This window comes from Corvus kubaryi, unplaced genomic scaffold, assembly GCF_017639235.1.
Source record: "Corvus kubaryi isolate FWS band 111438036 unplaced genomic scaffold, C.kubaryi_AGA036_p1.0 66, whole genome shotgun sequence".
Lineage (NCBI taxonomy): Eukaryota > Metazoa > Chordata > Aves > Passeriformes > Corvidae > Corvus > Corvus kubaryi.
Window position 1 is genome coordinate 4,714,546 of NW_024582054.1, and position 23,740 is coordinate 4,738,285.

Consider the following 23,740-nt stretch of genomic DNA (forward strand, 5'->3'; position numbering starts at 1 on the left):
CAATTTGTATAAAAAGTTTCCCTGTGTTAAAAACTGGAAATAAAAGTGTCTAGGCCACAGATTCATCTTTTCTCCCGCACAAAGACACAGCAAGAAGGGCCAATTAGAAGACGCAATGCAGTAAGTGATTAAGAAATGTCAGCGAAATTTCCTTTAACAGAAATTATGTGTTTATACTTCCCAAGCACGTGGTGTGAGGCACACCGTCCAGCACATGGGAGCTTTCTCCCCTGTTACACTGTATTGCAGTGGGTGGGACAGATAACATCATGCCTTTTAAAGCTGCCCTACTTTGTGACTTCGTAAAATTTTAACCAGTTAAGATGAAATGTTCTAGACCAGATGTCTACCTCAAACTATGTTTTTTCCGTAATTACTTACATTAATAATGATTTGTTGCTTCCAAGGAGAAAGAGTAAAAGAACATAATAATAAAAACATTCTGAGAATTTATTTTAAAAAGTCTTGCACTTCAGCAGGAGCGTGAAAATTTGATAGGTGGAAGGAAGAGAGGAAGGAGAACCTTATTCAATGCTTTGCTAGCTAACCTTGTGAAAACCTTCAAGAACTAAACCCAATTACATTACTGGAGGGCGTATTCACATGCTCAGCACAGATTTACTGGAATACAATGAACATCCACCTGCCCCAAACATGTGCCACATTGCATCTGGACAGAAGCTTCCCTTCCAAAATTTAAGACAAATTTTAAAACTCTGTCCCACAACATTAAAATTTATAAAATTTAATTCAAGCAAATAAAATGTAATTGAGTTGTGAGAATGTGCTTTCACTTCCCCATGTGCATGGTGAGGAGAAGTCAGTCTTCCTACGTGAAGTGTAGGAGGAAGGGGAAGGGTCCAGAGTGTTAAGAGTAAGAAACCTGGCAGAAAATGAACCCTCTTGCATTCCAGCTGGTCCCCAGAGATCAGAGGGGCTGGGTGCAGCTGGGCTTATTCTGATTATAACCAAATTGGCATTATATGTCTGGTTGTGTTCAGTGGGAACTTCCACAAGCACAGATTCACAAATAATGAGATTTATTGAAGCAACAGAAATACAAAGTCAGAATAAATGCACTAGCTGTGGTAGAGTTCTTATGATAACATTGTTAACCTGGGTAGTAATAATAATAATAATAGTAATAATAATAATAATAATAGTAGGTAGACACTTACTAACACAGCACCTCCACTTGGAAGGAGGAGGAGGAGAGTAGCCTGTGAACTTTCTCTAATGTCTTTTAGGGTCTTTCTCCTAACAGGTCTACCCTTCTTACATACAGCCCAATCTGATCCCCCTCCTGCTAGGTTATCTGTAACATGGTCTAAGCAGATAGTTGAGTAATACAGTCATTTATGTGGTAGCATGTACTTCATTAAGCTTATTAGCATATGCAGGTGTGAGTGTTTTAATATTTAAATGACTTTTAATCAGGCAAACATTTCTTTTTTGGCTTTTGTGCCCTTTAAAGGTCCAGTTGTACAACTTACTTCTGTTCTGTTCCATTCGAAAGTCAAACCCGGATCACGCTATCTCTACAGGACCTTTTCCTTTAGCCAACTCATCCTTTCTTGACTATACAGATGGATGCAAAGACAATGTAGAGGGTACACAGTGTAGCCTGTAGACACTAAGCATTAGCTCTTGCCTGGCTCCTTGGTTATCATCCCACACGGAGGAGCTGAAGAAAGGGACGGCTGTGTGAGGAAAAGCACCTTGCAGGTGGCTGGGAAGTGAAGGGACTGAGGTCAGATTCTTTACAGAGATTGGCCACAAGAATGATGGAGGACCAAAAGGAGGAAGAAACCTGTTCAGGTGTCTCAGGAAAGGAAAGATGAGGGGAAAGCATGGTAAAAGCTGCTGATTATTGCCTGGGAAAGTGGGGAAAAATGGGACTGGGTGGACAAGGTGAATGAGTTATGGGTGAGAGGAAAAGTAGGATGGGTGAGAGGAAAAGTAGGATGGGTGAGAGGAAAAGTAGAGTGATTCTGAGGCCACAATCAGAGTGAGTCAGAGACATGAATTACTAGGAAAGAGGCTGGAGCAATGAGCTCCCAGAGGAATGAGAGGAGGCTGCAAATGGCAGGGCCCAAACACATGGAGGTACAAGAAGAGGCTTGGCCAACAGCCTCCAGGACCTATGGTGGGATGGGACAATGGCAGTTCCCTATCCCTGTGGTCAGCAAATGTCTTTGAACCCATGGCACAGCACCTAGCTCTGTCCTGGATCACCCAAGTTCACATCGCAGGAGACTGGGCAGATGTCACTGGGATACGTCTCATGGACATGGGGTCCCTGAGGAAGCCTTGCTGTGCAGGGGCTGGGCTCGTGGATAGCTCCTCTTCCCGGGGCACTTCCAGACTGGCTGTCCAGTGTCTGAAAAAACCTCTTTGGCTTAATTTTTAGCTAGCACTCCCCCTAAAGTCTTCAAATTAAAGGCAAACGTGTACCCACTATATGGATGCACACCTTCTGTACAATCAATGCCCGAACTTATTACGTCCCCTGTAGAGCTTTTCTGGAAAATTATACATTTAAAAAAAATCTATTTTAACAAGTAACATGCGTATCTAGAACCCATCACCGTCTTTTGAAAGCCTGTCATCAGGATTAGGGACCTGTTTTAACACACCGGTCTAAAACGCGCCCCCGCGCTCCCGCCGCCCCCGAGCGAAATGGCGGCGCCGCCGAGCGCCGCGGCCACGTGATGGCGGCGCGCCCGCCCTCGGGAGCGCGGCGGGGCTGCGGCTCCTGCCCCGGCCCGGGGTCGCCGCGGGGCTCGGCAGCGCGGGGTGGCAGCAGCTTGGCGCCCGCGTCGGGATGTGGGAGCACGAAGGAGCAGGAGTGTCGCTGCCAGCCGCGCTCAGTGCGGGGCGCGCAGGGATCGTACGGAGCCGCCTCGGTTCACTGGACGCTCGAGCGTCCCCGCCTTGCGATTCAAACCCCAATTCATTTTCCCCGAGAAATAGCGGGAGTGCAGGGGAAGCTATTGAGCAGTCACTGGCCTGTCTGGACGCTGTGTAGGGTCTTCGCGGCATTCAGCGCCGCGCAGAGTCGGGAGGGAGCCCTGTCTCACCACGGGCAGAGCGGGCAGGAGCAGAGGAGAGAGCGGGAGCAGATGTGCCACAGGGAAAGCCATGCTTTTCCTCCCTCAGGGCTGTGAGCAAAGCCAGCGGCAACGCTGAGAGTGGAGCGAGAGGACAGAGTTCGTGGCCCCTCCACTTTTGCAGGCCGGTTGTGCTGTGCTGTGAGCCCGTGGCCGTGCGTGCGGCAGGCGCGCCGCGACCCTCGGCGGCGGTGGGAACATGAGCCGCGGCGTGGGGTGTGATTCTGGGGACCCTGATTCCCTCTCTCGCTTATTGCGGTAAAATATGCTGAGGAGACCTGTGGCGGTGTGAAGCAAAAACTATGGGACAGCTGACCGGAAGGAGAAGCCTGGCTTGTTTTCTGCTTTTCTTTACCGGCTATCATGACTTACAAGGTGGAAACGCGAACAGCCAGCCCTGCTTCTCGGGACACAGGAATGTGGTGAAGGTGCCTCCGAAAGGCAGAGACCGGGCTTTATCCTCAGAAGCACCCTGGTGCCTGTGGGCTCCATTCACTCGCTAAAGGCAAGGGCTGGACAACCTGTGATACTAGGTGGCAGCAAGGAAGGCGGGAACTTCGCCATGGGGTACGACAGAAGCTGGGTGTTGATGAATGAAAGCGACCGTGCCCCGTCCCAGGCTGTCACCAGCGCTCTGGAGATGGGGAACGCCTCGGCCGCGCAGATGGTGTGGCAGGGCGGGAATGTCAGCGAGGCGGGCGGCGTGGAGAGCGAGGAGCACGGCGAGGAGCAGAGCTACCGGCACTTCACCACCACCGTGCAGGTTGTCATCTTCGTGGGCTCTTTGCTGGGTGAGTGAGAGTTGCTGGAGTTCTTTGTTGATTTTTTTTTTTTTTCCATCCTTGCGGTCAGGGACTGCGGACCAAATGGTAACCGGCATCACTGACTGCCTTCGTGACTCGTCTTACTGCATTTCTGGTCCTCAGGCGTATGGTTTCAAGTTCCTTGTGGGTTTTGATGTGTAAAAGCTGTTACTCTGAAATGTATTCGTCACAGATGAGAACTTATACATTAGATGCATGTATTACTAAATAATCTTTTACAACAGGATGTAAACGGGCAAAAATTAAATGGGTTTGGTTACGCTTATTTTCAGCTGCAATGGGATCTGTTCTCTTTAACATAAAAGAGGGTGTGGAGGGTTTTAAACAAGTTTTGCTGAATTTCTGTTTCACTTTGCAGTAATTTGGTATTTGTGTCTCGCAGATTTTAAATAAATCCTTTGGAAGTACTTTATACTGTAAATATGTATAACCATGTGCAACCTTGCCTACTCATTATCCTTACAGTAGGGATCATAGATTAGATATGTGGTAGTAAGCTATTGCTATATAATTTTACTAAAGTGTGTACAGTTGCTTTCTGGATGCTTGTAGCAAATTGTTTTTTAGGAATATGTGTTCATTTCTTAGCAAAAAAAAAAAGGCAAAATAAGCTTTATGGTGAGTCAAGTTAGCACTGTTCGGGAGAAAAGTAAGCTGGATTTCAGTAAAATGTCACTACTATCTCAAACAGTCAGAGCTTTACACACAGGGCTTGATTGAGAAAACGTCCAGCTTTCTTAAGGGAGTTCAGCCGGAATTTGCTGATGGTCATTGGCTCATTTTATCAAGGATTTGTTTTGGATTTTCCTGATCTTCAATAATGCTAAAATCCATTTTTGTGGTCATGGCAATGAATTCTAACATTTGCCTGTTTTTGGCAATATCACTTAAATAATTTCTAAGAAGATGGTAAGCATAGCCATGGAACAGTGTCGAGTCCCAGTCAACAGTGCACTTACTGGTTATTACTGTAAATCCCTGAGTCTTTTGGCATCAATTATTCCTCTGTGCAGTGGGGGTAATCCTCATGGTTCTTGCTTTTTTTTTCCTATTTAGCACATAGTGTGGGGAAAGGATACTATTAACATCATAGGTACTCTTGTCTTTTCCTGTATGTTGGATAGTACCTGTCACAAAACAATAGCCAGCAAATAGTGTCCTAAAACAACAAGACTAGATGAGAAAAGTCAGAATTTTAGTTCTTTATTTTTTGGGTTTTGAACCTTTCAGAGAATAAATTTGAGTCATATGTCCAGATTTAGTTTAATGAGTATGGATCCTCCAATTTTATTTGAAGAAGAAAACAGACATTATCATGTAATCATTCCTTCATCAACTAGGAGTTTTTAAAAACCAACCAACCAAAAAATAACTATAGCTAGAAATTTTGAAAGACAGGTTATGGTTTGGCACTCCTGCAATTTGTTTTCAAGAAGTGAACTGGGAAAAGATTTCAACATGTCACAAGGGGTTTATTTCTGATTGGATGGCTGGGAGGCTGATGAAACTTCCAGATCAATAACTTTTCCAGGCCTATCAAAGAGCTAAACAGGGGAGGAAATGATTTTTTTTTTTTTTTAAATCATGAAAATGCACTAGTTCAATGACAAATGTTAGCAGTGGGCCTTGTGAATTTACAGTGATGGAAACCAATTTTAACTATTTTTTTGAAACAGCCTTCGCTTCTCGTCTCCCTGTGTCCCTGAAATGCTAATTTAAGCCATTTATGATACACACTATCATAACAGCTGAAAACTTTGGAGTCTTTAAAAATGTCTTCCCCTATCAACCCAATAAATGTACTACTATTTCTTTGTTACTGAATGGAAAGAAAGCCACATCTCCAGAAGATCTCAGGGCTTTGGTGCCTGTGTGCTCAACTCTCATACGTGCCAAAAGTTTTGCATGTGCGCATGCTGCACAGTACCTCTGCATCAGCAAGGGTTAACAACTGGATATTTACCTCACACTTAATGCTTGCACAAACACTGCTAATTATCATTTATTCTCTGCCATGGTCCTTAGAGCATGAGTGGCATCCCTCTCTTTTCTCCATCAGATGAGCCCCTCAGTTAAGCTGCAGGATAGCAGTTCTTTGTTCTAGTGAGTCCCAGGTTCCTCTTTGCAGAGGGGTAGCCCTTCAGTAGGTGGATAAGACTATCCTTCTCCCTAGAGCCTGAGATGGGGGTCACACCCCTCAGAGGTAGGATGTGTGGGTTTGAATCCTTTCTGGTTTGGGTGGATGTGCAACTTGTACATTTCACAGCATCAGTGCGTGCCCAAGCCACTTTGCCGTTGATAAAACAGCATTACTGTTTTAAAAGAAGAAATTATTCTTAGTTTAAGCTTGAAAGGGAACAAACCTATATGACTCAGTCTTGATAATGATTACAGGGGTCTGACATTAGCAGGAGTCTATGGCATGGAGAAGTCCAGGTCCTGCAAGAGGGAAGAGTCACGGTCGGTGTTGCAAATTTAATTTAGGTACCTGCTGTACAGAAGAATGTTGTCAGCTGTGAGAGAGATGCATGCTATGGTTTCATTTTCTTCCATTTAAGACCCCTACTTGAGACCTGTGGGCAGACTTGGAACACTAGGAAAAATTCTTGTGTTAGTTCTCACTGTGATATGACAAAACAGTGCTGTGTTGAGTGTTTTGTTATACCTGCTGAAGGCAAGGAAGAGTCAAACTATTCTTTTTCATGGTTACTCTTAAATACATTGAAAGCACATCATCAATTTTTGTTTTGTTTTGTTTTGAGCTTGGGATGATATAAGGCTCCTTTTCCAAGTGATTACATTTTTAATAGCTTTCTTTTTATCAAAGAAAATTCTTGAGATTTGTTTTGTAGTGAATATAGGAGTACAGCAATACTGATCTGCAAGGCATATTTTCCTCTTGCCATTAGAAGGAATCAGTCTGCAGAGACTAATTGTTACTTTAGCTTTGAAAGAAGGAAGAGAGTGTGTTACTTCTGAGTTTTGGTGGGGAGAGGTCACCGAAGGTGGCTGCAACTGCTTTCCGTTGAGTGCGAGCAGTGGGATGAGATCTGGGAAATGAAGAGGGTCTTCAAAGAGCTCTTGGAACCAGTATGCACAGTGAGCTTAGCTTGAAAGGGAGATAAAAATGATGGGTGAAATGGAGTGGACAATAGCACCTTCTCAGGAGAAGGGAAAGAAAGACCAGAAGTAACTGTTATGAGGTAGATGAGGATCTGGGCTCTCTCACTCTTAACCTGGACTTTCCCACAGTTTACTTACTTGCATATAAAGTCACTGCAATTTAATGGAGGAGCTTATGAGTTATGCTTTTACTGACCGGTGTAACTGAATGTTCATGTCACATTAGGTTTAGGTAAGATTATATCCCATTATGGAATTGTAGAATAGAATTGCAGAAGCATTTGGGTTGGAAGAGACCTTAAAAATCATCTCCTTCCAACGCCCCTGCCATGGCCTGGAAAACCTTTCAGTAGACCAGGCTGCTCAGAGCCCCATCCAGCCTTGCCTTGAACACTTCCAGGGATGGGACATCCACAGCTTCCCTGGGCAACCTGTTCCAGTGTCTCACCACCCTCACAGTTTATTCTTCCAAATATCTAACTTAAATTCCCCCTTTTTGTGGTTTGTGGTTTCTGTTCTTTTTGTATTTCCAGGGTCTGAGAATCAGCGTTTGTTCCTGAGGTTATTTGAATATGTTCACAATTTTCATGCTAGATAAAACCGAATTTCTTCTTTAAAAAAAAAAAAAAAGATTGTTGGACATTTAGGAAAAAAATCCACACACGCAAAAATTGATGCAAATTATAACAAGAAAGAGATGTCCTCATTGCTAGTCTCTACTCCCCAGACTGAATATGCATCTTACTTTCTATTCATTTTTTACTAACTATATCCCACATAATCCCAAATCCAGGAAACTTTCCCAGACCTTTTAGATCAGTGCCTTATTTGAGGTTTTGGGAATTAGGCTCTATGTTACTTGCTCTTTTGTCTTCCTTAATCTGTCCTGTACAGAAGAAAATTTAACTGGAAAAGCTGAGTATGCTCTGCTGAAGTTTCAACTCTATTTCAGTGGTTTTAGCACTTTTTGGAAAGCCATGGGTTAGATTGGTTACCTCCTGATTTCTAGCCACTCTTTAAAGGAAAATGATGTGCTGTGAAAGAGATATCCAGTATCGCAGTGCAAACTGAACCCTTGCTGCCTTCCCAGTGTCCTGCAGGACAGGCTTGCCCCTTTTCATGAGGATTTCCCAGTCTCTCTCTGCCCCTGAAACTGATCTTCTTCTCCTTGTCTTGATATCTTTGCAGAGAGATGTAAAAGGGTATTGTTGCAGCAACTAATTTGTAAAGGGATAGGTCCCTTCTGGGGTACAAACCTGAAGTAACTGGCAGCCTAGGTAACATGCTTGTAAAGGCAAATGTACGTTAGCATAAGGAATAAATACCTGTCTTTGAATAGCTACCAGTAAAGCTTGCCATAGGCATCTTCTGTACAGAATGGAGCAGGGAATCTTGCAGTAAAAGATACTGCAGGTATGTGATTCAAGGCTAGACTGAGAGAATTTTTAAAGAATGAGGATCACGTCTGCAAGACCTCCAATAAAAAATTATGGTGGTGCCCACAAAAAGGGTAGAGTCATCTGAAGGGAAGAAACAAAAAGGTTTGGGGATGGGAATGATGCTGTTCTGTTTCACTGGTATCACAATAAGTGTCTTAGATGAAATCTTCTTAACCAGGCACTTTGCATAGATGAACTTAATTGCTGATTAGCTGAAATAAAGTTTGGCAAAGCAAAAAGTGACTGAAAATCAAGTCTAAAAAGAAGCATCAGGCAAATGATGATATGAGTGGTGGTTGCATGTAATAATTGCATGGTAATAACACATTGCAGTATCATAACACTGTAGTAATAATTTTCCCCTGTGGTTCTGTATGGCTGGTTCTAAGCCTCAGGGGTCATGGACTGTGCAGCAGTTAAGCTCAGTTCAGGATGTGCATTGGTAAAGCCTATCTGCAGTAGATGTTATGCTTTTGCTTTTTATATGTGTTCAGTTGAACTACTAAGCAATTCTCTTTGGAAGAAAAATCGAGTTTTAGGAGAAGATGAAGAAGAGGGGTTGTGAGACTGCTGGGGCCCCTGTTGCCATGGAGACCTCTCTTCTCCCCGAGCTTCAGCAGAGGCACTGTGTCCGGATTTGGCTGAGCGGCCCCTCAGGTAGCACTGCTGCTGCCGTTTAAAAGAGAGGCTTTGGGAAAACAGCCCTTTACCTAGCCTGGAAGCATGAGATGCAGTGATTTATACCTGAAATGCACATGCCTGATGCTGTGGGGATACTGTGTGCTGAAGAGTTCCTCAGACATGTGTTGGGGGGGTTAATCAGTGTCTCTAATGATCATGTATGTCAAGGATGTTAAACTGATCCCTATTTATCCTAGAATCACAGAATATCCTGAGTTGGAAGGGACCCACAAGTATCATTGAGTCCAGCTCCTGGTCCTACACACGACAGCCCCAAGAATTGCACCATGTACCCCAGAGTATTGTCCAAATGCTTCTTGAACTCTGCTGCTGTATCCACTTCCCTAGGGAGCCTGTTCCAGTGCCCAACCACACCTCTGGGTGAAGAACCTTTTCCTGATATCCACCCTAAACCTTCCTTGACACAGCTTCAGGCCATTCCCTCAGGTCCTGTCACTGGTGATCACAGAGAAGAGATCAGTGCCTGCTCCTCCGCCTCCTCTTGTGAGGAAGTTGTAGACTGCTACTATTTAGGGAGAAACTGATTCATACCTGTCATTTTACTGTCTGTAGTCCCTGTGTGAACACTTTAATGAGACCTATGAACCACAGCTCTTTAACTAAGTGACTGGATGTCATGTTTTGCTTTTCACTGTGAGTTACAGTTGCTGAAATGCCTGCTGGTGTATATCACTCGACTGTTTCGAACTTCAGTGAAAATCTAGATACAAGATTTTGTAATGATGTTATGGGCAGTAAGTTAGCATTTTAGGCATGAATGAACCCACGCACTTAGCAAGAATTTCAAATAGTGTTAGTTCTGTTACAATTTCATTTATTGGCTTGCTATTAGGCAGGCATCATAAGCATTTAAACGAGGCTTTTATTCTATTCTGTTAATCTTTAGTAATTAATTTCTTGTGTGATGTTGGAAAAAGTAGGCTTGCCACTTAGAAACATTTTTCAAGATCTAAAAAATTGTATACATCTCCACAGAATGTGCTGGCAGTGCTGCTGAATCCTGTAGGCTGATAGAGGTGTACCTGCTGCAGCCCCATGTCATCAGAACAGAGGACTAGCAAGGCTGAGCACGAATTCCCAAGAGGCAGGCATGCACACGATCCATCTATACCTATTATACATAAGCAGCCACACAGACTGACACAGAGAGAAGATGCAGCATTCAGGCAGACACAAGGAGTATCAATGGCCTCATCCTCTTCCCTTCTCTGGCTGCTCAGGATGAAAGCCCATTAGTATAAAATACTTAAGTATACAGATATATAAGCCAATATGGATCACTCCATAGTAGCTGGTCCTAGACTCCCAGTCTATCCAGTAGCTGGCCTGGGATCCTCTTGTCTCCCAGTTGCCTCACACACAGACACACAGATGTAGATGGCTCTCTCCAGTAGCTGGGTTGGAGCTCTTGGTCCTCTGCTGGCCAACTTTCATAGCCCTCTTGTCCCCCCATGGTTACCTGGATCACACCTTATGGCCATGCCAACATTTACCTCCTGAGTGTTTCCTACTTGCTGGCTGGTCTGCCTTGATGTTCAGTCATGATCACACACTGACACACACCCACACAAATACTCACTCTCTGGTCTCTCCAGGCATTGCCATCCTGATGCATCAGCCCTGATGTCGCATGGTCTTCCCCCAGTTACTGCACTTGGATTTCTGTTTCCTCACAGGTCCATGGAGGAGAGAGCCCCTCACCCATGAGAAGAGTTGGAAATGGCATTTAATGAGAAGGTGGGACAGACGGTGCTGATCAGGTGCAGGGCATGGCCAGACCAGTGTATGAACCAAGTGCCAATTTATAGATGGCTTTTATCTCATTTTCCCTCTGGTCTCCTCCACTTGTTCCTGCCCAAACCACCATGGCTGAATACCTGGAGCTTGGACTGTAAGATAAGCCAGTATAGTGGGAACTTGAGATAAGTTAAAGGGGATACTACTGTCCAGGTGTTATCTCAGACCTAGGGGCATCTTAAGAAAGCTTGGGGAGAAGAATCTATCACTGTTAATGGACACAAAGCCACAAGGAAAACCAACTCGGCAACTGTGCTGAAATCAGCTTGGATTCCCTAAAAGGTGATTCTGGCAGGAGCAGATTGCAACTACTGACTCACAGCCCACCAGCTCAAAAGAAGAGAAAGACTAAGCACATGGACTAATTAGCCTTAGAGGCGAGGAAATAATTTAGCCAGTAGAATAAGAGAACTGTGTAGTCAATGAGCATTAACTCCTTTGTTTGCTAGGATGTATAAATAGCAAAGTTTTGAATGACCTTGGGACCCCCACCACTGAGAAGCCCAGGGTGAAGAAGAACCAATGGAATATCACTGGGTCCGCAGGTGGTGACCATCTTCTAGTTGATCTCTCCACTGGTCCCCCTCCCTCTTCTATTTCATTCTACCTCACATTCATCGTTAAATAAAATCTGTATTATCGGCTTTGGCAAATGGCCTTGTTTTCTGGGGAGGGTTTGGGGCAGGGGCTCCTTTCTCTGAGTAGGATTTTGAGGTTCCCACACTTGCCATCTCTCTGCTCCTTCATCTTCATGGAGGTGAGTCGGTAATCATACTTCTTAATATAGGCTACAAAACACTTCTTTTTGATACTTGGTTAGGATGAGGCTCTGAGATCATACAGGAGATGTATACTAATGGGAATATCACTGTGAAGTGCTTTGCAGAGAAAACCAAAAGTGGATTTTATATACATCATGTATATATTTAAGGAAAAATGTCCATAATGCCAAAGTAATGTTTTGTTTTCCTCTTGTACTTGTTTTCGATGCCTGCACCCACGTGGCTCATGACAGAATTTGTAAATTACTCTAAATAGTCTTAGGTGTCTGGTATGGGTGGTCACTGGGGCAGTAGCTAAACTGGATGCCAAAAGACTTGGGATTTTTCCGTGTTACGTTTCCTAACTTGCTGTCTCAATATCCAATGAGGAAAGAGTTGTCAAAATGTTTTGGTAGTGGGCTAGGTACTGCTCGAAAATTTTCAAATGGCAGAAATACTAGTGAAACAATTATTATATTGTACCTCCCTTCATCTCACTGCTGGTTAAATGCTCTCCCTGTAGGAAATACAGCTTCTTGTCTTCTGAACAGTACTGTTACATGTAAGCCTTTTTTATTTTTAGCATCTTTAAATTAGATTTAGCAGCTGGAAGCAGGGAGAAGAACTGCTGCCTTGTAGTCAGCTAGCTTCCATAGAAACATTGCAATGAGGAAAATATCCTGGACTGGAAGGCTGGCTGAATAAGAAATTGTGTAACCTCTCATGGTAAGGCATTAGTTTAGCCAGACAATGCAAATTGCAATTATGGCAGTAACGAAAGCAGTAGTGAAGCTGAAATGGTGATGGCAGGGAGAGCTCTAATTGTCTTATTCCCTGCTCATGGTATTGCTGTCATTGGCAATTGCTGGGACATTGCTGTGGACTGCTGCCTTTTAAAATGGTTTGTTAGTTATGATACTCAGTGCTGTAATTGACATTCCTCTCCATCATGAATAGTGTGGCATCCTGGCAAATACAGTCCTTCCTTCTGTTCTGCCAGTTCTCTTGGGAGGGGGGAAAAAAGCCTGTAATTGTTTGGGAGACAGAGACTCTATTTTTAATATGCTTTTTTCTACCACCTTTGACTTATTTTCTTGTCTGTCAAAGCAGACAGAGAAGAACTCATGAATTTTTTCCAGAAGACTTGATAAAATATGAAGTGATCTTGCTTCTTGTGTAACCTCTTACACCTTTGTCCACAAACCTTGTGTCACTTGGCATGTTTCCATACTCCAGCAGGCCTTACTTTTGTTGTACCTCTATTTCGTGTGGATAATTTCTTTGATACCATAGAACAAATAAAAAATTCAGTCATAAAAGGGGCTAAAATACATTTTCTTCTGCTATTGCCTAAATTAATTTTAACGAGTGGAAAACACAGAGGTAGGGTGGTTTTTGTTGTTTCAGTTTAATATCTGTAATTTTTAGGAGCATCTAGACCAAAAAAGAGTAGTCTGATTGCCTTTTCCATTTGTGGTATTAGGCAGTTTATTTCCTATTGCCTTTTCAGAGGAGCATTAGCTACAACCCCTTTGGATTGTGTCAGTCTGAGTTAGGGACTTCTCTGCCCCTGAGCAGGTAATCACATATGTTGTGCTCTGGCCAGTAGCATTGTTTCTTTCCAGAATTTGGCTGGCTTAACATGTTAGTTTTTAGAAGTTTTATTAATTTAGCTTGTCTTGCTTCAGTGACTAAGATTGCTGACCCTCTAGTGTACTGTAGGATGGTGTCTTTGTAAGGTGCTTAGCAGTGAAGTAAGATGTAGTTTCTTGGCAAACACTTGGAGTAGCCTCAGCAAACTCCCACTTACCTAGAAGCATGTGGCCACCAAAGGAAGCAGGCCAGTCCCAAACTCACCAGTCTTGTTTGACCTTCTCCTTGTTCCTGTCTTTCCTGGGCAAAACAGCTGTGCCACCTGCCCTGTTTGATTCCTTTTTGTTTGCTACATGTACTCCCACCACAGAGAGATAAGCATTCTTCCTATTTTGTTTGGCATGCACAGATACCCTGTGATGGCTGGATGTGGATGCAGCATCCAATTTTTTTTTTTTTAAATCCATTGTGTCTCTATCTTGCTTAAGTTAAATCTGGGAAACTACCTATATGTGTACAGTAACACTGTGTATATGACTACTAATCATCAGGAAACAATGGGGGGATGTTGGCGCATATACTGTTCTCTGACATGTCCATGTTTTATTTTGAGCCCATATTTTAAAAGAGGCTTATTTTGCCCACTCCTCACAAACATTGACGCATTAATAGGAAATGGGAACATTGCAAGGAACATCATGTACAGGTCAACGGAATTACTATTATACTTACAGAAAAAGCTGCAGAACTCAACAGTGTATTACAGAATGTTCTTCTAGTTCACTTATAAAAATTGTTATCTATTATCCTTATTTTCATCCACTGCAGTTCTCTAGTGTTTGTGTGAGATTTGGCTAAGTATTCTATTAAGTATTCAGTATTCTATGTCTGCAGTTTAATTTGAAAAAAAGAATAAATCGCCACCACACTAAAATTTTTCTGACTGTAACAAGCCTCTGGAATAGGACAGCAAAGACATCCTTTTGTTTTGTTTTTTAAAACACAGTCAGCAGAAGAAAAGAGATACTGAAGTCCAGAGAGCAAAGGAAAGAGTAAAAGAAGCTAGAGTATGTGAAGGTAGTAGCAGAAGGAGCAATGGTTGTGATGTGCATATAAACTCATACAGTTGAAATTGTTTGAAATTATGAGTGAGTTTTGGCTGTCTGTCCTGAGAAGCCATACAGATGGATGGTCACCATCTGCTGAGGATCAGGCTTGGGATGTCACCCAAAGAACCCTCGGCTTTTGCAAAATTGGGCCTAAGTGACTTCCAAAGATAACATGGCTTCTTAGGGAACACTGTGATCTTATCTCAATACTCCTATTTGTGGTCTCTCATTGTAGACAATGGCCAGGTTGTACCTTTGGAAACTCTAGAAATTAAATATTCATATACTTTTGATTTTAGAAAAAACCCCCACACATACCCACATCCCCCCACTCTCCTTCCTACACACTTCTATCATGTTTCAGTCAAGTTATTTTTACAATAAATTTTTATTTGAAAAATGGTTCACTACACTGGAAGGGTCTTAATTAGAAAATCCCTGCTGGGTGTTGAGTGCTTTTAGTAATTCTGATTAATCAGATACTACCACTGTGTGGAACAATTCTGCCTTGACATGCAAAGTCTTTTAAACAATTTGCTGCTGCTTCGGGGTTCCCAAAAGATTGATTATAAACTGAGATCATCACAGGAGCATGCAGTAAAAAAAAAAAAATTCTGTGCTTTTTAAGTTAGGATGCAAAGACTGTAAATAACTGGAATATAATAATCCGACTGTAGATATGGAGGTGAGTTGCACAAAATTACCTTGGTCTATGGAGAAGACAGCAGGCAGACCAAAGAGTTTTCTTACATCTCCTTTTTCCTGTTGCCTTTTGACTGTTTTGTTGCTAAACCTACTGAGTGCAATCAGAGATTTTTTTTTTTTTTTTTTTGAGATTTGTTGGTTTTGGCATGGTAACTACTGCAACAGCAGCATGTAATAGGAGTCTCAAACACTAGTAGTGTGTTAGTAGTTATTAGGGAGTATTAAATCATAGAACTGTACTGTAGCAAGGAACACATGCTAGAAAGTGCCATATAGTGCAGTAAAGCAGTGGGGAATCTTGGTTTGACCTTAAGGACAAATGAGAGATTTTGATTTCCTGTATTTAATTTTCATGTTAGGAAAACCAGCCATAGAAATATCTACCCTAACTGAAATAGAGAGGGAGCTTCTCTGGTCAACATAAAAGCCCCCAAACTTTGTACAGGTTAACAGTAAATTCTGCCATATTTTTGATGTTCCTTTTCTTTTAAGGAGGAAGAAGCACACAATATTTAATCACTTTAACTGGAAAATAAAGTGAAATAGGTCTGAGATTCAACCCAGAGACAGGAGGCAGGCACACCTGCTGGACTGTGTGCCCAGTTCAGAGCTTGAGCACAGCTGCCAGAGCCATGGGCAGGGCGTGGGGCTCCCAGGTGAGGCCAGCTGGGACCACTGATGCTCTCGTAGTCAGCCTTTGTGAAATTTGCTTTTGCACATAACTGTAAACAGCACGGGTGCATGTTAATACATGACATGATGTCTGTGTGAAGGTATGTCTGTAGCTCTACGGAGAATGTTAGTGGCAGTGGTTAGTGCTCCTCTGAACATCTTTCTGGCAGCTTGAAGATGGCCTGTTTTTTGCCTTTCTTGCCCAGTCTGCATTCCCATTTTAAAAGCTAAGGGAAGTGATAGGTGTTGTAGCTTGCCTTGGTGATGTTTCAGCAGGAGAGAGGGCCATTCCCATATCTTTTTCTCTTGGGAAAAGAAGCATTTTGCTGATTTGTTCTCGGCTATTACTGTAAATCCCTATCTTAGGTAAATAAAGCTGCTGGCCACCCTTTTATGGGATGTTATACCAGATCATATGCTTTTGCATGTGTTGATCCAGTTCATGCTAGAGGCCTTGGGTAATTTTTTTGAAGGTTTTCATAGGAAGATTTATGGGGAAATCAGTTAACAGAGCAAAATGTTTCCAAATAGAACAGAAAAAGTGCTCAAACATTCTAAATGTGACTTTATAACTGGCCAACATTTTAATTGTTTACTGCTGCTAACAAGAACAGCAGCCTGTATTTTTTGGTAACATTTGAGTTCAGGAGCTGTTGCCAGATCTGAGTTTTTCTCTATGGGTCCAGCTTGGACCTTGGAACTGTAACCAACAAAGTATGGGAGTTTGCTTTGGTTTTACCTTTGCATTCAAAAGTATGAAGTCACAAATGAGATTTGTGCTTAAGAAATAAGCATTTGGACTCCTTATGGTTGTTTCTTGCTAAATCAAATCTTTGTGGCATGTTTCAGTACTGAGAGGGCTCATTTTGTAACATTTTTTTATTACAATAGATTACTAAAGTTTGGTGTGCCTCAAAGCTTCTAAAAAAAGAGAAATGTTGGTCTGCCATTCTGGTACTGAAAAACATCTTTCTGCATTTATATAGGTTTTTCATGATAAATGAAATTTTGTTCATTAGAAAACATGGTTAAAGCTGTAAATTTGTAAACTTTCAACTTTGCCAGTGTGAAAAGACGTTGCCTTTAATCAAGTTAGTTTATTTTCAGTGTCTTATCCTTAATTTAGTTAACGTGATTAGAACTAAACCTCTCTTGGCCGAGTAAATAATGCAAGATTCCGTTTTGTAAGGTGCAGAATGAGGAATATGGGAGTTTTCTGCAACATGTTTGATTGTTGTATGTTCCCCTGTGGGTTTTTTAATGTATTTTTTTTGCTAAAGATCACAAAAGTATAAATCAGTTTTGTCCACAGAAAGCAAAATAGAGAATTCTTGATGATCCTGCATTGGTACAAAAAAAAAAAGCAATTACACTGGAGTGTTACTTCCACCTGCTCTGATTGCAAGCTGTGTGATACTGTGTGTAATGACAATCCAAATAGATAAAATCAAGTTTAAAGGCACATACATAAAGGTTCTTAGGTAAATATGCTGAAAAGTGTCTATGAAAAAAGCTAAATACTGTTACTCCATGTGAGCAGCTGAGCTGTGTACATGCTGCAGTGTTAATGCAATGGTTGTCTCAATGACAGCGTCATTAGAGTCACAAAACTTAGCTTTCAAGATTACTTCTTATTCACATTTTTCATAAATCTGCTTTATCTTGCATTTTGTTGACTTGAATTTCAGTAAATGTAAGAAATATCCTACTAGGTTTGTGCTAACTCAGATAAAAAAGAACTTACGTAAAAAACAATACAAATCAGAGTACTGAACAAATCTCATGTCCAAGAGTGGTGTGTCTTAAGCCTGAAAGCTTCTCTTTCTCTCTTCCCCCAGCTTTTGCAGCTGGTTTAATAAAAGATTGCCTCCCATACCATCTTTGCCTCTCCTTACCTGGCAGAGCCATGATTCTTGTTGTTTGTTGTACTGAAATGGTAATTTGAGATTTTTTTTTTTCTGCTTCATCCTCTGAAAAGATGTGAAGACTTCACCTGAAGAGCACTTCCATATAGCTTTAGTAATAGGCATTGAAAATGTATTTTAAAAAGCCCAAACAGCCATGAACAATTCAAATAGGGTGAAAGTGTAAAATTAACAGGTAATTTGAATTAATAGTGTTCCCAAACACAACACCTAGCAGAAAGTGTATTTAGAGAAAAAAATTATCTGCTAATGTCTTTTGTAGCCAACAAACACAGCATGAAAAGTCTTAGTAAATCTTCATGCTTTTAAATGTCATAGAGAATGCTCAGAAATAAAAAAAATTACCCTAAAATTATCCTATATGTGTGGACAAAGAGGCAGAGCTGCACATTTCTTTTTCAACATTTGTCCTGTTTCTCAGCAATGTAAAATTGGTAAAAAAAAATCAGTTAACGTAAGTTAGAATAGAGGAAGGGAATAATTTCAGTGCCAGCTGCATTGAATGACAGTTTTTATATATTTTCAGAGTAGTGGTAATCTGGTAATTGTACTATCAATGTACAGCATTCATCTAAATATGATGTTTGAAAGAAATGGAATTTAACCAGACAATGCCTTCTGATTCCTCTGGTAGGCTGTGGAGCGGATCACTGGGGTCTGTCAATGCTGATCACACTGGGGGGACATAAGGTGATGTGAGGAGTGAGCTGTTGGCACAAGAAGCATCTGCTGGCAGCTTGGCTTAGGTCCTTTGTTGCAGAGAGAATTAAAAACGGTGATCAGAATAATACAGATCAGTCTCTGACTTTGTGTCTCTGGGAGGCTAATGCTCTTTTAATATTCCCAGCAGAATTTGGACTTGCCATGTGTGATGGGCATACAAGGGGCAGTCTCTTCCTCTCCCTTTCCCCCCCCATTTTGTATTTCAAAGAAAAACACCTGTGTCCCTCTTTTATGGGTTGCATTACTTTGATTTATTAACCTGATGAAAGAGTTGAAAGAGTAGAGGAAAACTGTCCATCTTCTCCCCTTCATTCTGTTGTCCATAGCAGGGAGAATCAGAGATGACCTGCAAGTCCTGCTTTCCTGTCAGGACTTGTGCCATAGTCTTAGCACGGTTGTGAAGGCAGTAAGGTGTAGCTTTGTGATTATGTTCCTCTAGACAAGTACTGGGACAGCCAAATTCATCAACAGTGGCTTGCTTCAAGAATGAAAAGGGGCTTCAGGTCCCAGTTTTGCATTTTGTGATGGTTTTATCTTTTCTGAGTAGGTTTGTTTATAATGTAAATCTTGCATTTCCTACAGAGATACTATCATCTCAGCAAAGGAAAGCTAGTTATGAAATATTTTTCAACTACTTCATAAATCAGGCCGCCTGGGATCAATGGGATGGCAAAAATAGGATATATAAAAATGCTTCCCAATTAAGTCTGCTCATTTCCAGAAAATGAAAATAGTCCATTGGTTCATTCCCCAATTCTCTTAGTGTATGGCAATATAAAATTTACTTTTAATTTCCATTTTTGTTGCAGAATATCATTATCAGGTCACATTAAAAACATACAGCCTTGAGAGAGTAGTGCCTTCTACTGATGCCTGTAAGGGAGCTTTCTGTACCCAGGCAGATACGTCTGTGGTTTCAAAACACTGCAAAAAATAAAGCTAAATGACTGCTGTCATATCATAATGACCCCTGTGGTAGAAATCACTAGCCAAGTGTTTGATCTGGAAGAGCTGCTTTTCTTTAAAAAAAAAAAAAACCACACAAACCAAAAACCCACAAGCAAAAAATCGAAACCCTCAGACATGTTGTGAATTAGATATGAAATAATGGATGCATTGTTTAGTCTAACCATTTAAATTCAGGAAAGGCTGTTTACACATGGCAATGCTTACTGCTTTATACTGTCTGATTAAGACTATTTTAAGTAGGCTATTAATAAGTAATTTATAACCAGTAATGTATATAAAAATCAAACATTAATAGTTCAATACTTTTTTTTTATTAATGCTTACACTAGATGCTTTCTGAAGAATTTATTTAACCATTGTAGTTGTCAGTTCCATTCCTATTAGCATATTTTGCCAATAAAGGTTGAAATGGTAAATTAACTTTTCCATCCTTGAAATACCAGGAGTTTTTGATTGATTGCTGTTGAGCAGCGAGGCATGAACAAAAAAATTAATAATCTCCACTAAAAATAATTTTAGAGGAATCACGGAAGTCACATAAATTCTGCTTTAGGATGCAGGTTGGGATGCCTTGCTCTCCTCAGTGTGCAGCTTCCACTGTGTTCCGTCGAGTAGCTCAGACCAGCGATGCTCGAACGAGTCAGGTTTTAACAACGCCTCTGAGTTCTGATGCAGTGATTTTTTTTTTGCATCGTTTAGTGCTAATTTCTGAAGTTAATTTTTATTGAGTAGGCTCCGGAGGCAATTGCAGACTCTCACTAAAATGCTGTGGGCTTTTTGTTTTTTCTTTCTTTACTTTCAGTCTAGAGCACATAGTGTTTAAATTTCAAGACTTTACTTGACTGATGAAGTCTTCCTCTATTGTGCTCTTAGAAAAGAGGTTGTTTCTGAATGCAATTCTCATAAATTAAAGCTTTTAAAGCAGCATTATGGCTTGTGTCACTCTTACCATGTTAGCACAAAGATCCAAATTGGTCATGAATATGGAGCATTCGCAGGTTTCTCTGTACATAGGAGTGGGTTGTCAGGACAGGGCAAAGGGTTGTCATATGGTTTCCTGTGCAGAATATTTTTCTAGGAAAGCACTGGAATGTTGCAGTCTGTCAGTAATAAATACCTTGTTTTTAAAAAACAGAAAGGGAGCGCTTCAACAGAATCTGAAAGAAATCCATATGCTAGTTTGCTAAAATGAAAGCATCTTATTGAAGACATTTTGGAACACAGGTGGCTATTTTTCCTGCTGTATTTATATAATTTTCAAAATATGAGAGATTATTAAAATTAGGCAATTTAAAATTGCTGTCACAGTGAAGTCTTCTCTTTGCTTGTATTAAACTTACCTTTGACGTTTACACAGTGATTCTCATGTGGTTTTCCCCAGTACACATCTGGAAGCAAATTGTTTTGAACAGTTACTGACAATGGGTTGTGTCCCACTGGAAAATAAGCAAGAGTTGAGGTAGCCTCTGACAGTGGATTATGCTGTTCTTTGAGTACCTCCTCATTAAGCATTACTTATGCTTGTATTGGCACTTCAGTACCTGAATGGTTTATTACAATGTCTCTTAGGTGAAGAGAATTTCTGGAATGCCTTTTTCTTAATAAGCTTTTTGAATAAAATGCCCTACTGAGATTGAATTAACATGAGCAAAACAATGCATATACATATTCATTTATTTGTATTTAAGATTCTTTGATAGTACATTCTTAGTGTAAGCATGCTGATAGTTTGCTTTTGGAACTTCAATGACAGTTTGATAACAAACCTGTGAGTAATTTTGTTACATGACATGGTTCACCATATACACTACTGTTTGTTGGTTTTTTTTAACAATTGCACTTTTTTTCTTTTTCAATTATCATATGTTTTCGATGGGATTTTCTTGTTTCCAGTGCTAGTTTTATGTCTAGTAACTTATACTAATAATAACCCAAACACATCCCAAATCCAAACAATACAACTGTGTTGTTTTAGTTGTGGAGTGATCTTACATTTGTATTTGTGAATGTATCTATTGAATTGTTTTTGCGGTTATTGCTGATACAAATGAGTATAATGGTGAAATAAAAGTAATCTCAAGATTGAAATAATCTTCCTCACAAATGAATCAAGAAGATATGTTTTGAAGATATATGTTTTATCATTGCATGTAAATATCTTAACGGCAGATGTCAAGAAGATGGGGCCAGACTCTTTTTAGTGGTGCCCAGTGACAGGACAAGGGGAACAAATTGAAACACAGGAAATTTCATCCGAGTATGTGGTAAAACTCCTTTACTTCGAGGATGACAGAGCACTGGAACAGTCTGCCATAAGAGCGTGTGGAGTCTCCTTCTCTGGAGATACTCAAAACCTGTCTGGATGTGATCCTCTGCAACCTGCTCTGGGTGAACCTGCTTTACCAGGGGGTTGGACTGGATGATCTCCAGAGGTCTCTTCCAACTCCAACCGTTCTGTGAAAAAACTGAAATGTTGTCCATATCAAAAATAATGTGTGGTTAAGGAAAACTAAATCTTTGATCGCTTCTGAAAGGTTTCATCTGAAAATTATCAAAACCACTGTGGTAAGAAAGAATTTAGTCTTTCATGTGCAACAGCTTAAATTGACCAAGACCAAGAAAAAAAGCAGAGCTGGTTTATACTGCCTCTATCTCATGTAATATTGTTACTGTGGTCTAAGAATTGCTATCAGTATCCATTCATGACATTCTTTTAACATTCTTTTAATAAAACATTCTTTCTTTATTGTTTCTGCTGATGCTTTCACACATATTTGCTTCTGTTTGCATTTCATTCAGACTGATCTTGGTATTTCTGTTGCAGGTCTCCACAGACAAATCCCTAAATGGCTCAGGAAAGGATCCACTACTTTTTCTTGTATTAAGGTCACAAGTTGAAGTATGCCAAAACCCCTGTAGTTAAATAAACAAGAGCTTTTTCTTTGTCTCTGCTATCTTGGAAGACCTTTTGGATTTGTCATAGTGATTTTTGAGGGACTAAAATATGCAATCTTTATCTTCCTCTTCATATTCCCCCTGAAGGCACAAAGTATGTCCATGTTTGTTTTTAAGGTAACAAGACTAATTATATAGTTATTACTGAAAATACTACATCCAGGCAATGGAGGCACAACATGAAGGGTTTTCATCTGTTAATGGACACATTTTAGTCCCTTAACAGAAGAGCTGAAATCACTATTGATATTTGGCATATGTTTTTGTTGCTACTTCATCTGCTTAAGTCAAGAGAAATTGCTGGTTTGTTTTCACTTTTTGCTTGTTTTCATGTGGCATAGGGAGATACAAAACCTTTTCACCTGCTGACAGTGGATGACTCAGTACAAGAGAGGAGCAATTATGTAAATGTGTCATCCAAGTATTCCCAACCAGTGTGACATGGTAGTTTTTGAAGGAAAGCAAAAGGGACAAAGTGGGTGAGAAATGTAAAAATACGAAAGACGAAATATAAGTAATACATGCCTTGGTTTGTAGCAGCAGATGGGTTGAATGTTTAATAAGCAGAGGTCAATGAAACAGCAGCTAACATCTTGGTTATTTGTGGATTTACTGGCTCTTTCACAACAAGAAATGTTTTAGAGATGGCTGCAGAGAACAGATGCAAGAACTGTGGAAAGCTTTGCTAATGAGCATGTATTTGTATATGTGTGGAGGAAAACACAGCAAGCTGTAAGTGATTTGATGCACCCACTTGCTGATTTGCCCCAATCAAACAAGTCACTGCCTGTGTGCAGTGTATCCTTTTTGGTGGAAGAGGTAGGACATGCACATATGGCTCCTCACTCTCATTTCTGCTGGAGGCTGCTGTCCTTTACAGGGTTCGCTCTATGCTGCATGGTCTTAGGTTCATTTAATTTTTACATGCAGATGGCTAATATAGGGTAGACCTTATCAGGTCATGTATATATACATATAAGAAGACAGTGAAATAATTTTTTAGTTTCAGAAAATAAAACTAGAAACTAATTTTATGTTACATTGTTCCAGCTTTTTATCATGTTTTCATATTGAAATCAGTTTGATTTTAATATGCTAAGAGGCCTAAAAATTCCATATATCAGCAAAGAGATTCTGTTGAGCTGCATCTATCAGCAAAACACAAGTTTAAAATTACATACTGCATGTGGATGATTGATGAGGGAGTTTGTGTCACCAGCACATGATATGTCATGCATTGCTGCACAGTAGTGCAATGTAACACACAGCAAAGTACTGGCAATGTTATGGCAGGTTTCAGGGTACATTATCTCCTGCTGTGCCCAGCAATTTA

The 23,740-nt window shown here is 40.8% G+C and overlaps 1 protein-coding gene across 2 annotated transcripts in view; it reads left to right on the forward strand.

Moving 5' to 3' along the window:
• The first annotated feature begins 2,808 nt into the window (after nucleotides 1–2,808).
• GPR176 (G protein-coupled receptor 176) overlaps nucleotides 2,809–23,740 on the forward strand; it is a 38,089-nt gene continuing 17,157 nt past the window's right edge. The window contains exon 1 of one of the 2 annotated variants that reach the window (XM_042048473.1): nucleotides 2,809–3,901. In XM_042048473.1, the coding sequence (XP_041904407.1) occupies nucleotides 3,673–3,901 (229 nt within the window). In that variant the 5' untranslated portion in view covers nucleotides 2,809–3,672. The remainder of the gene's footprint in view (nucleotides 3,902–23,740) is intronic. The other variant, XM_042048474.1, reaches the window with a different exon arrangement.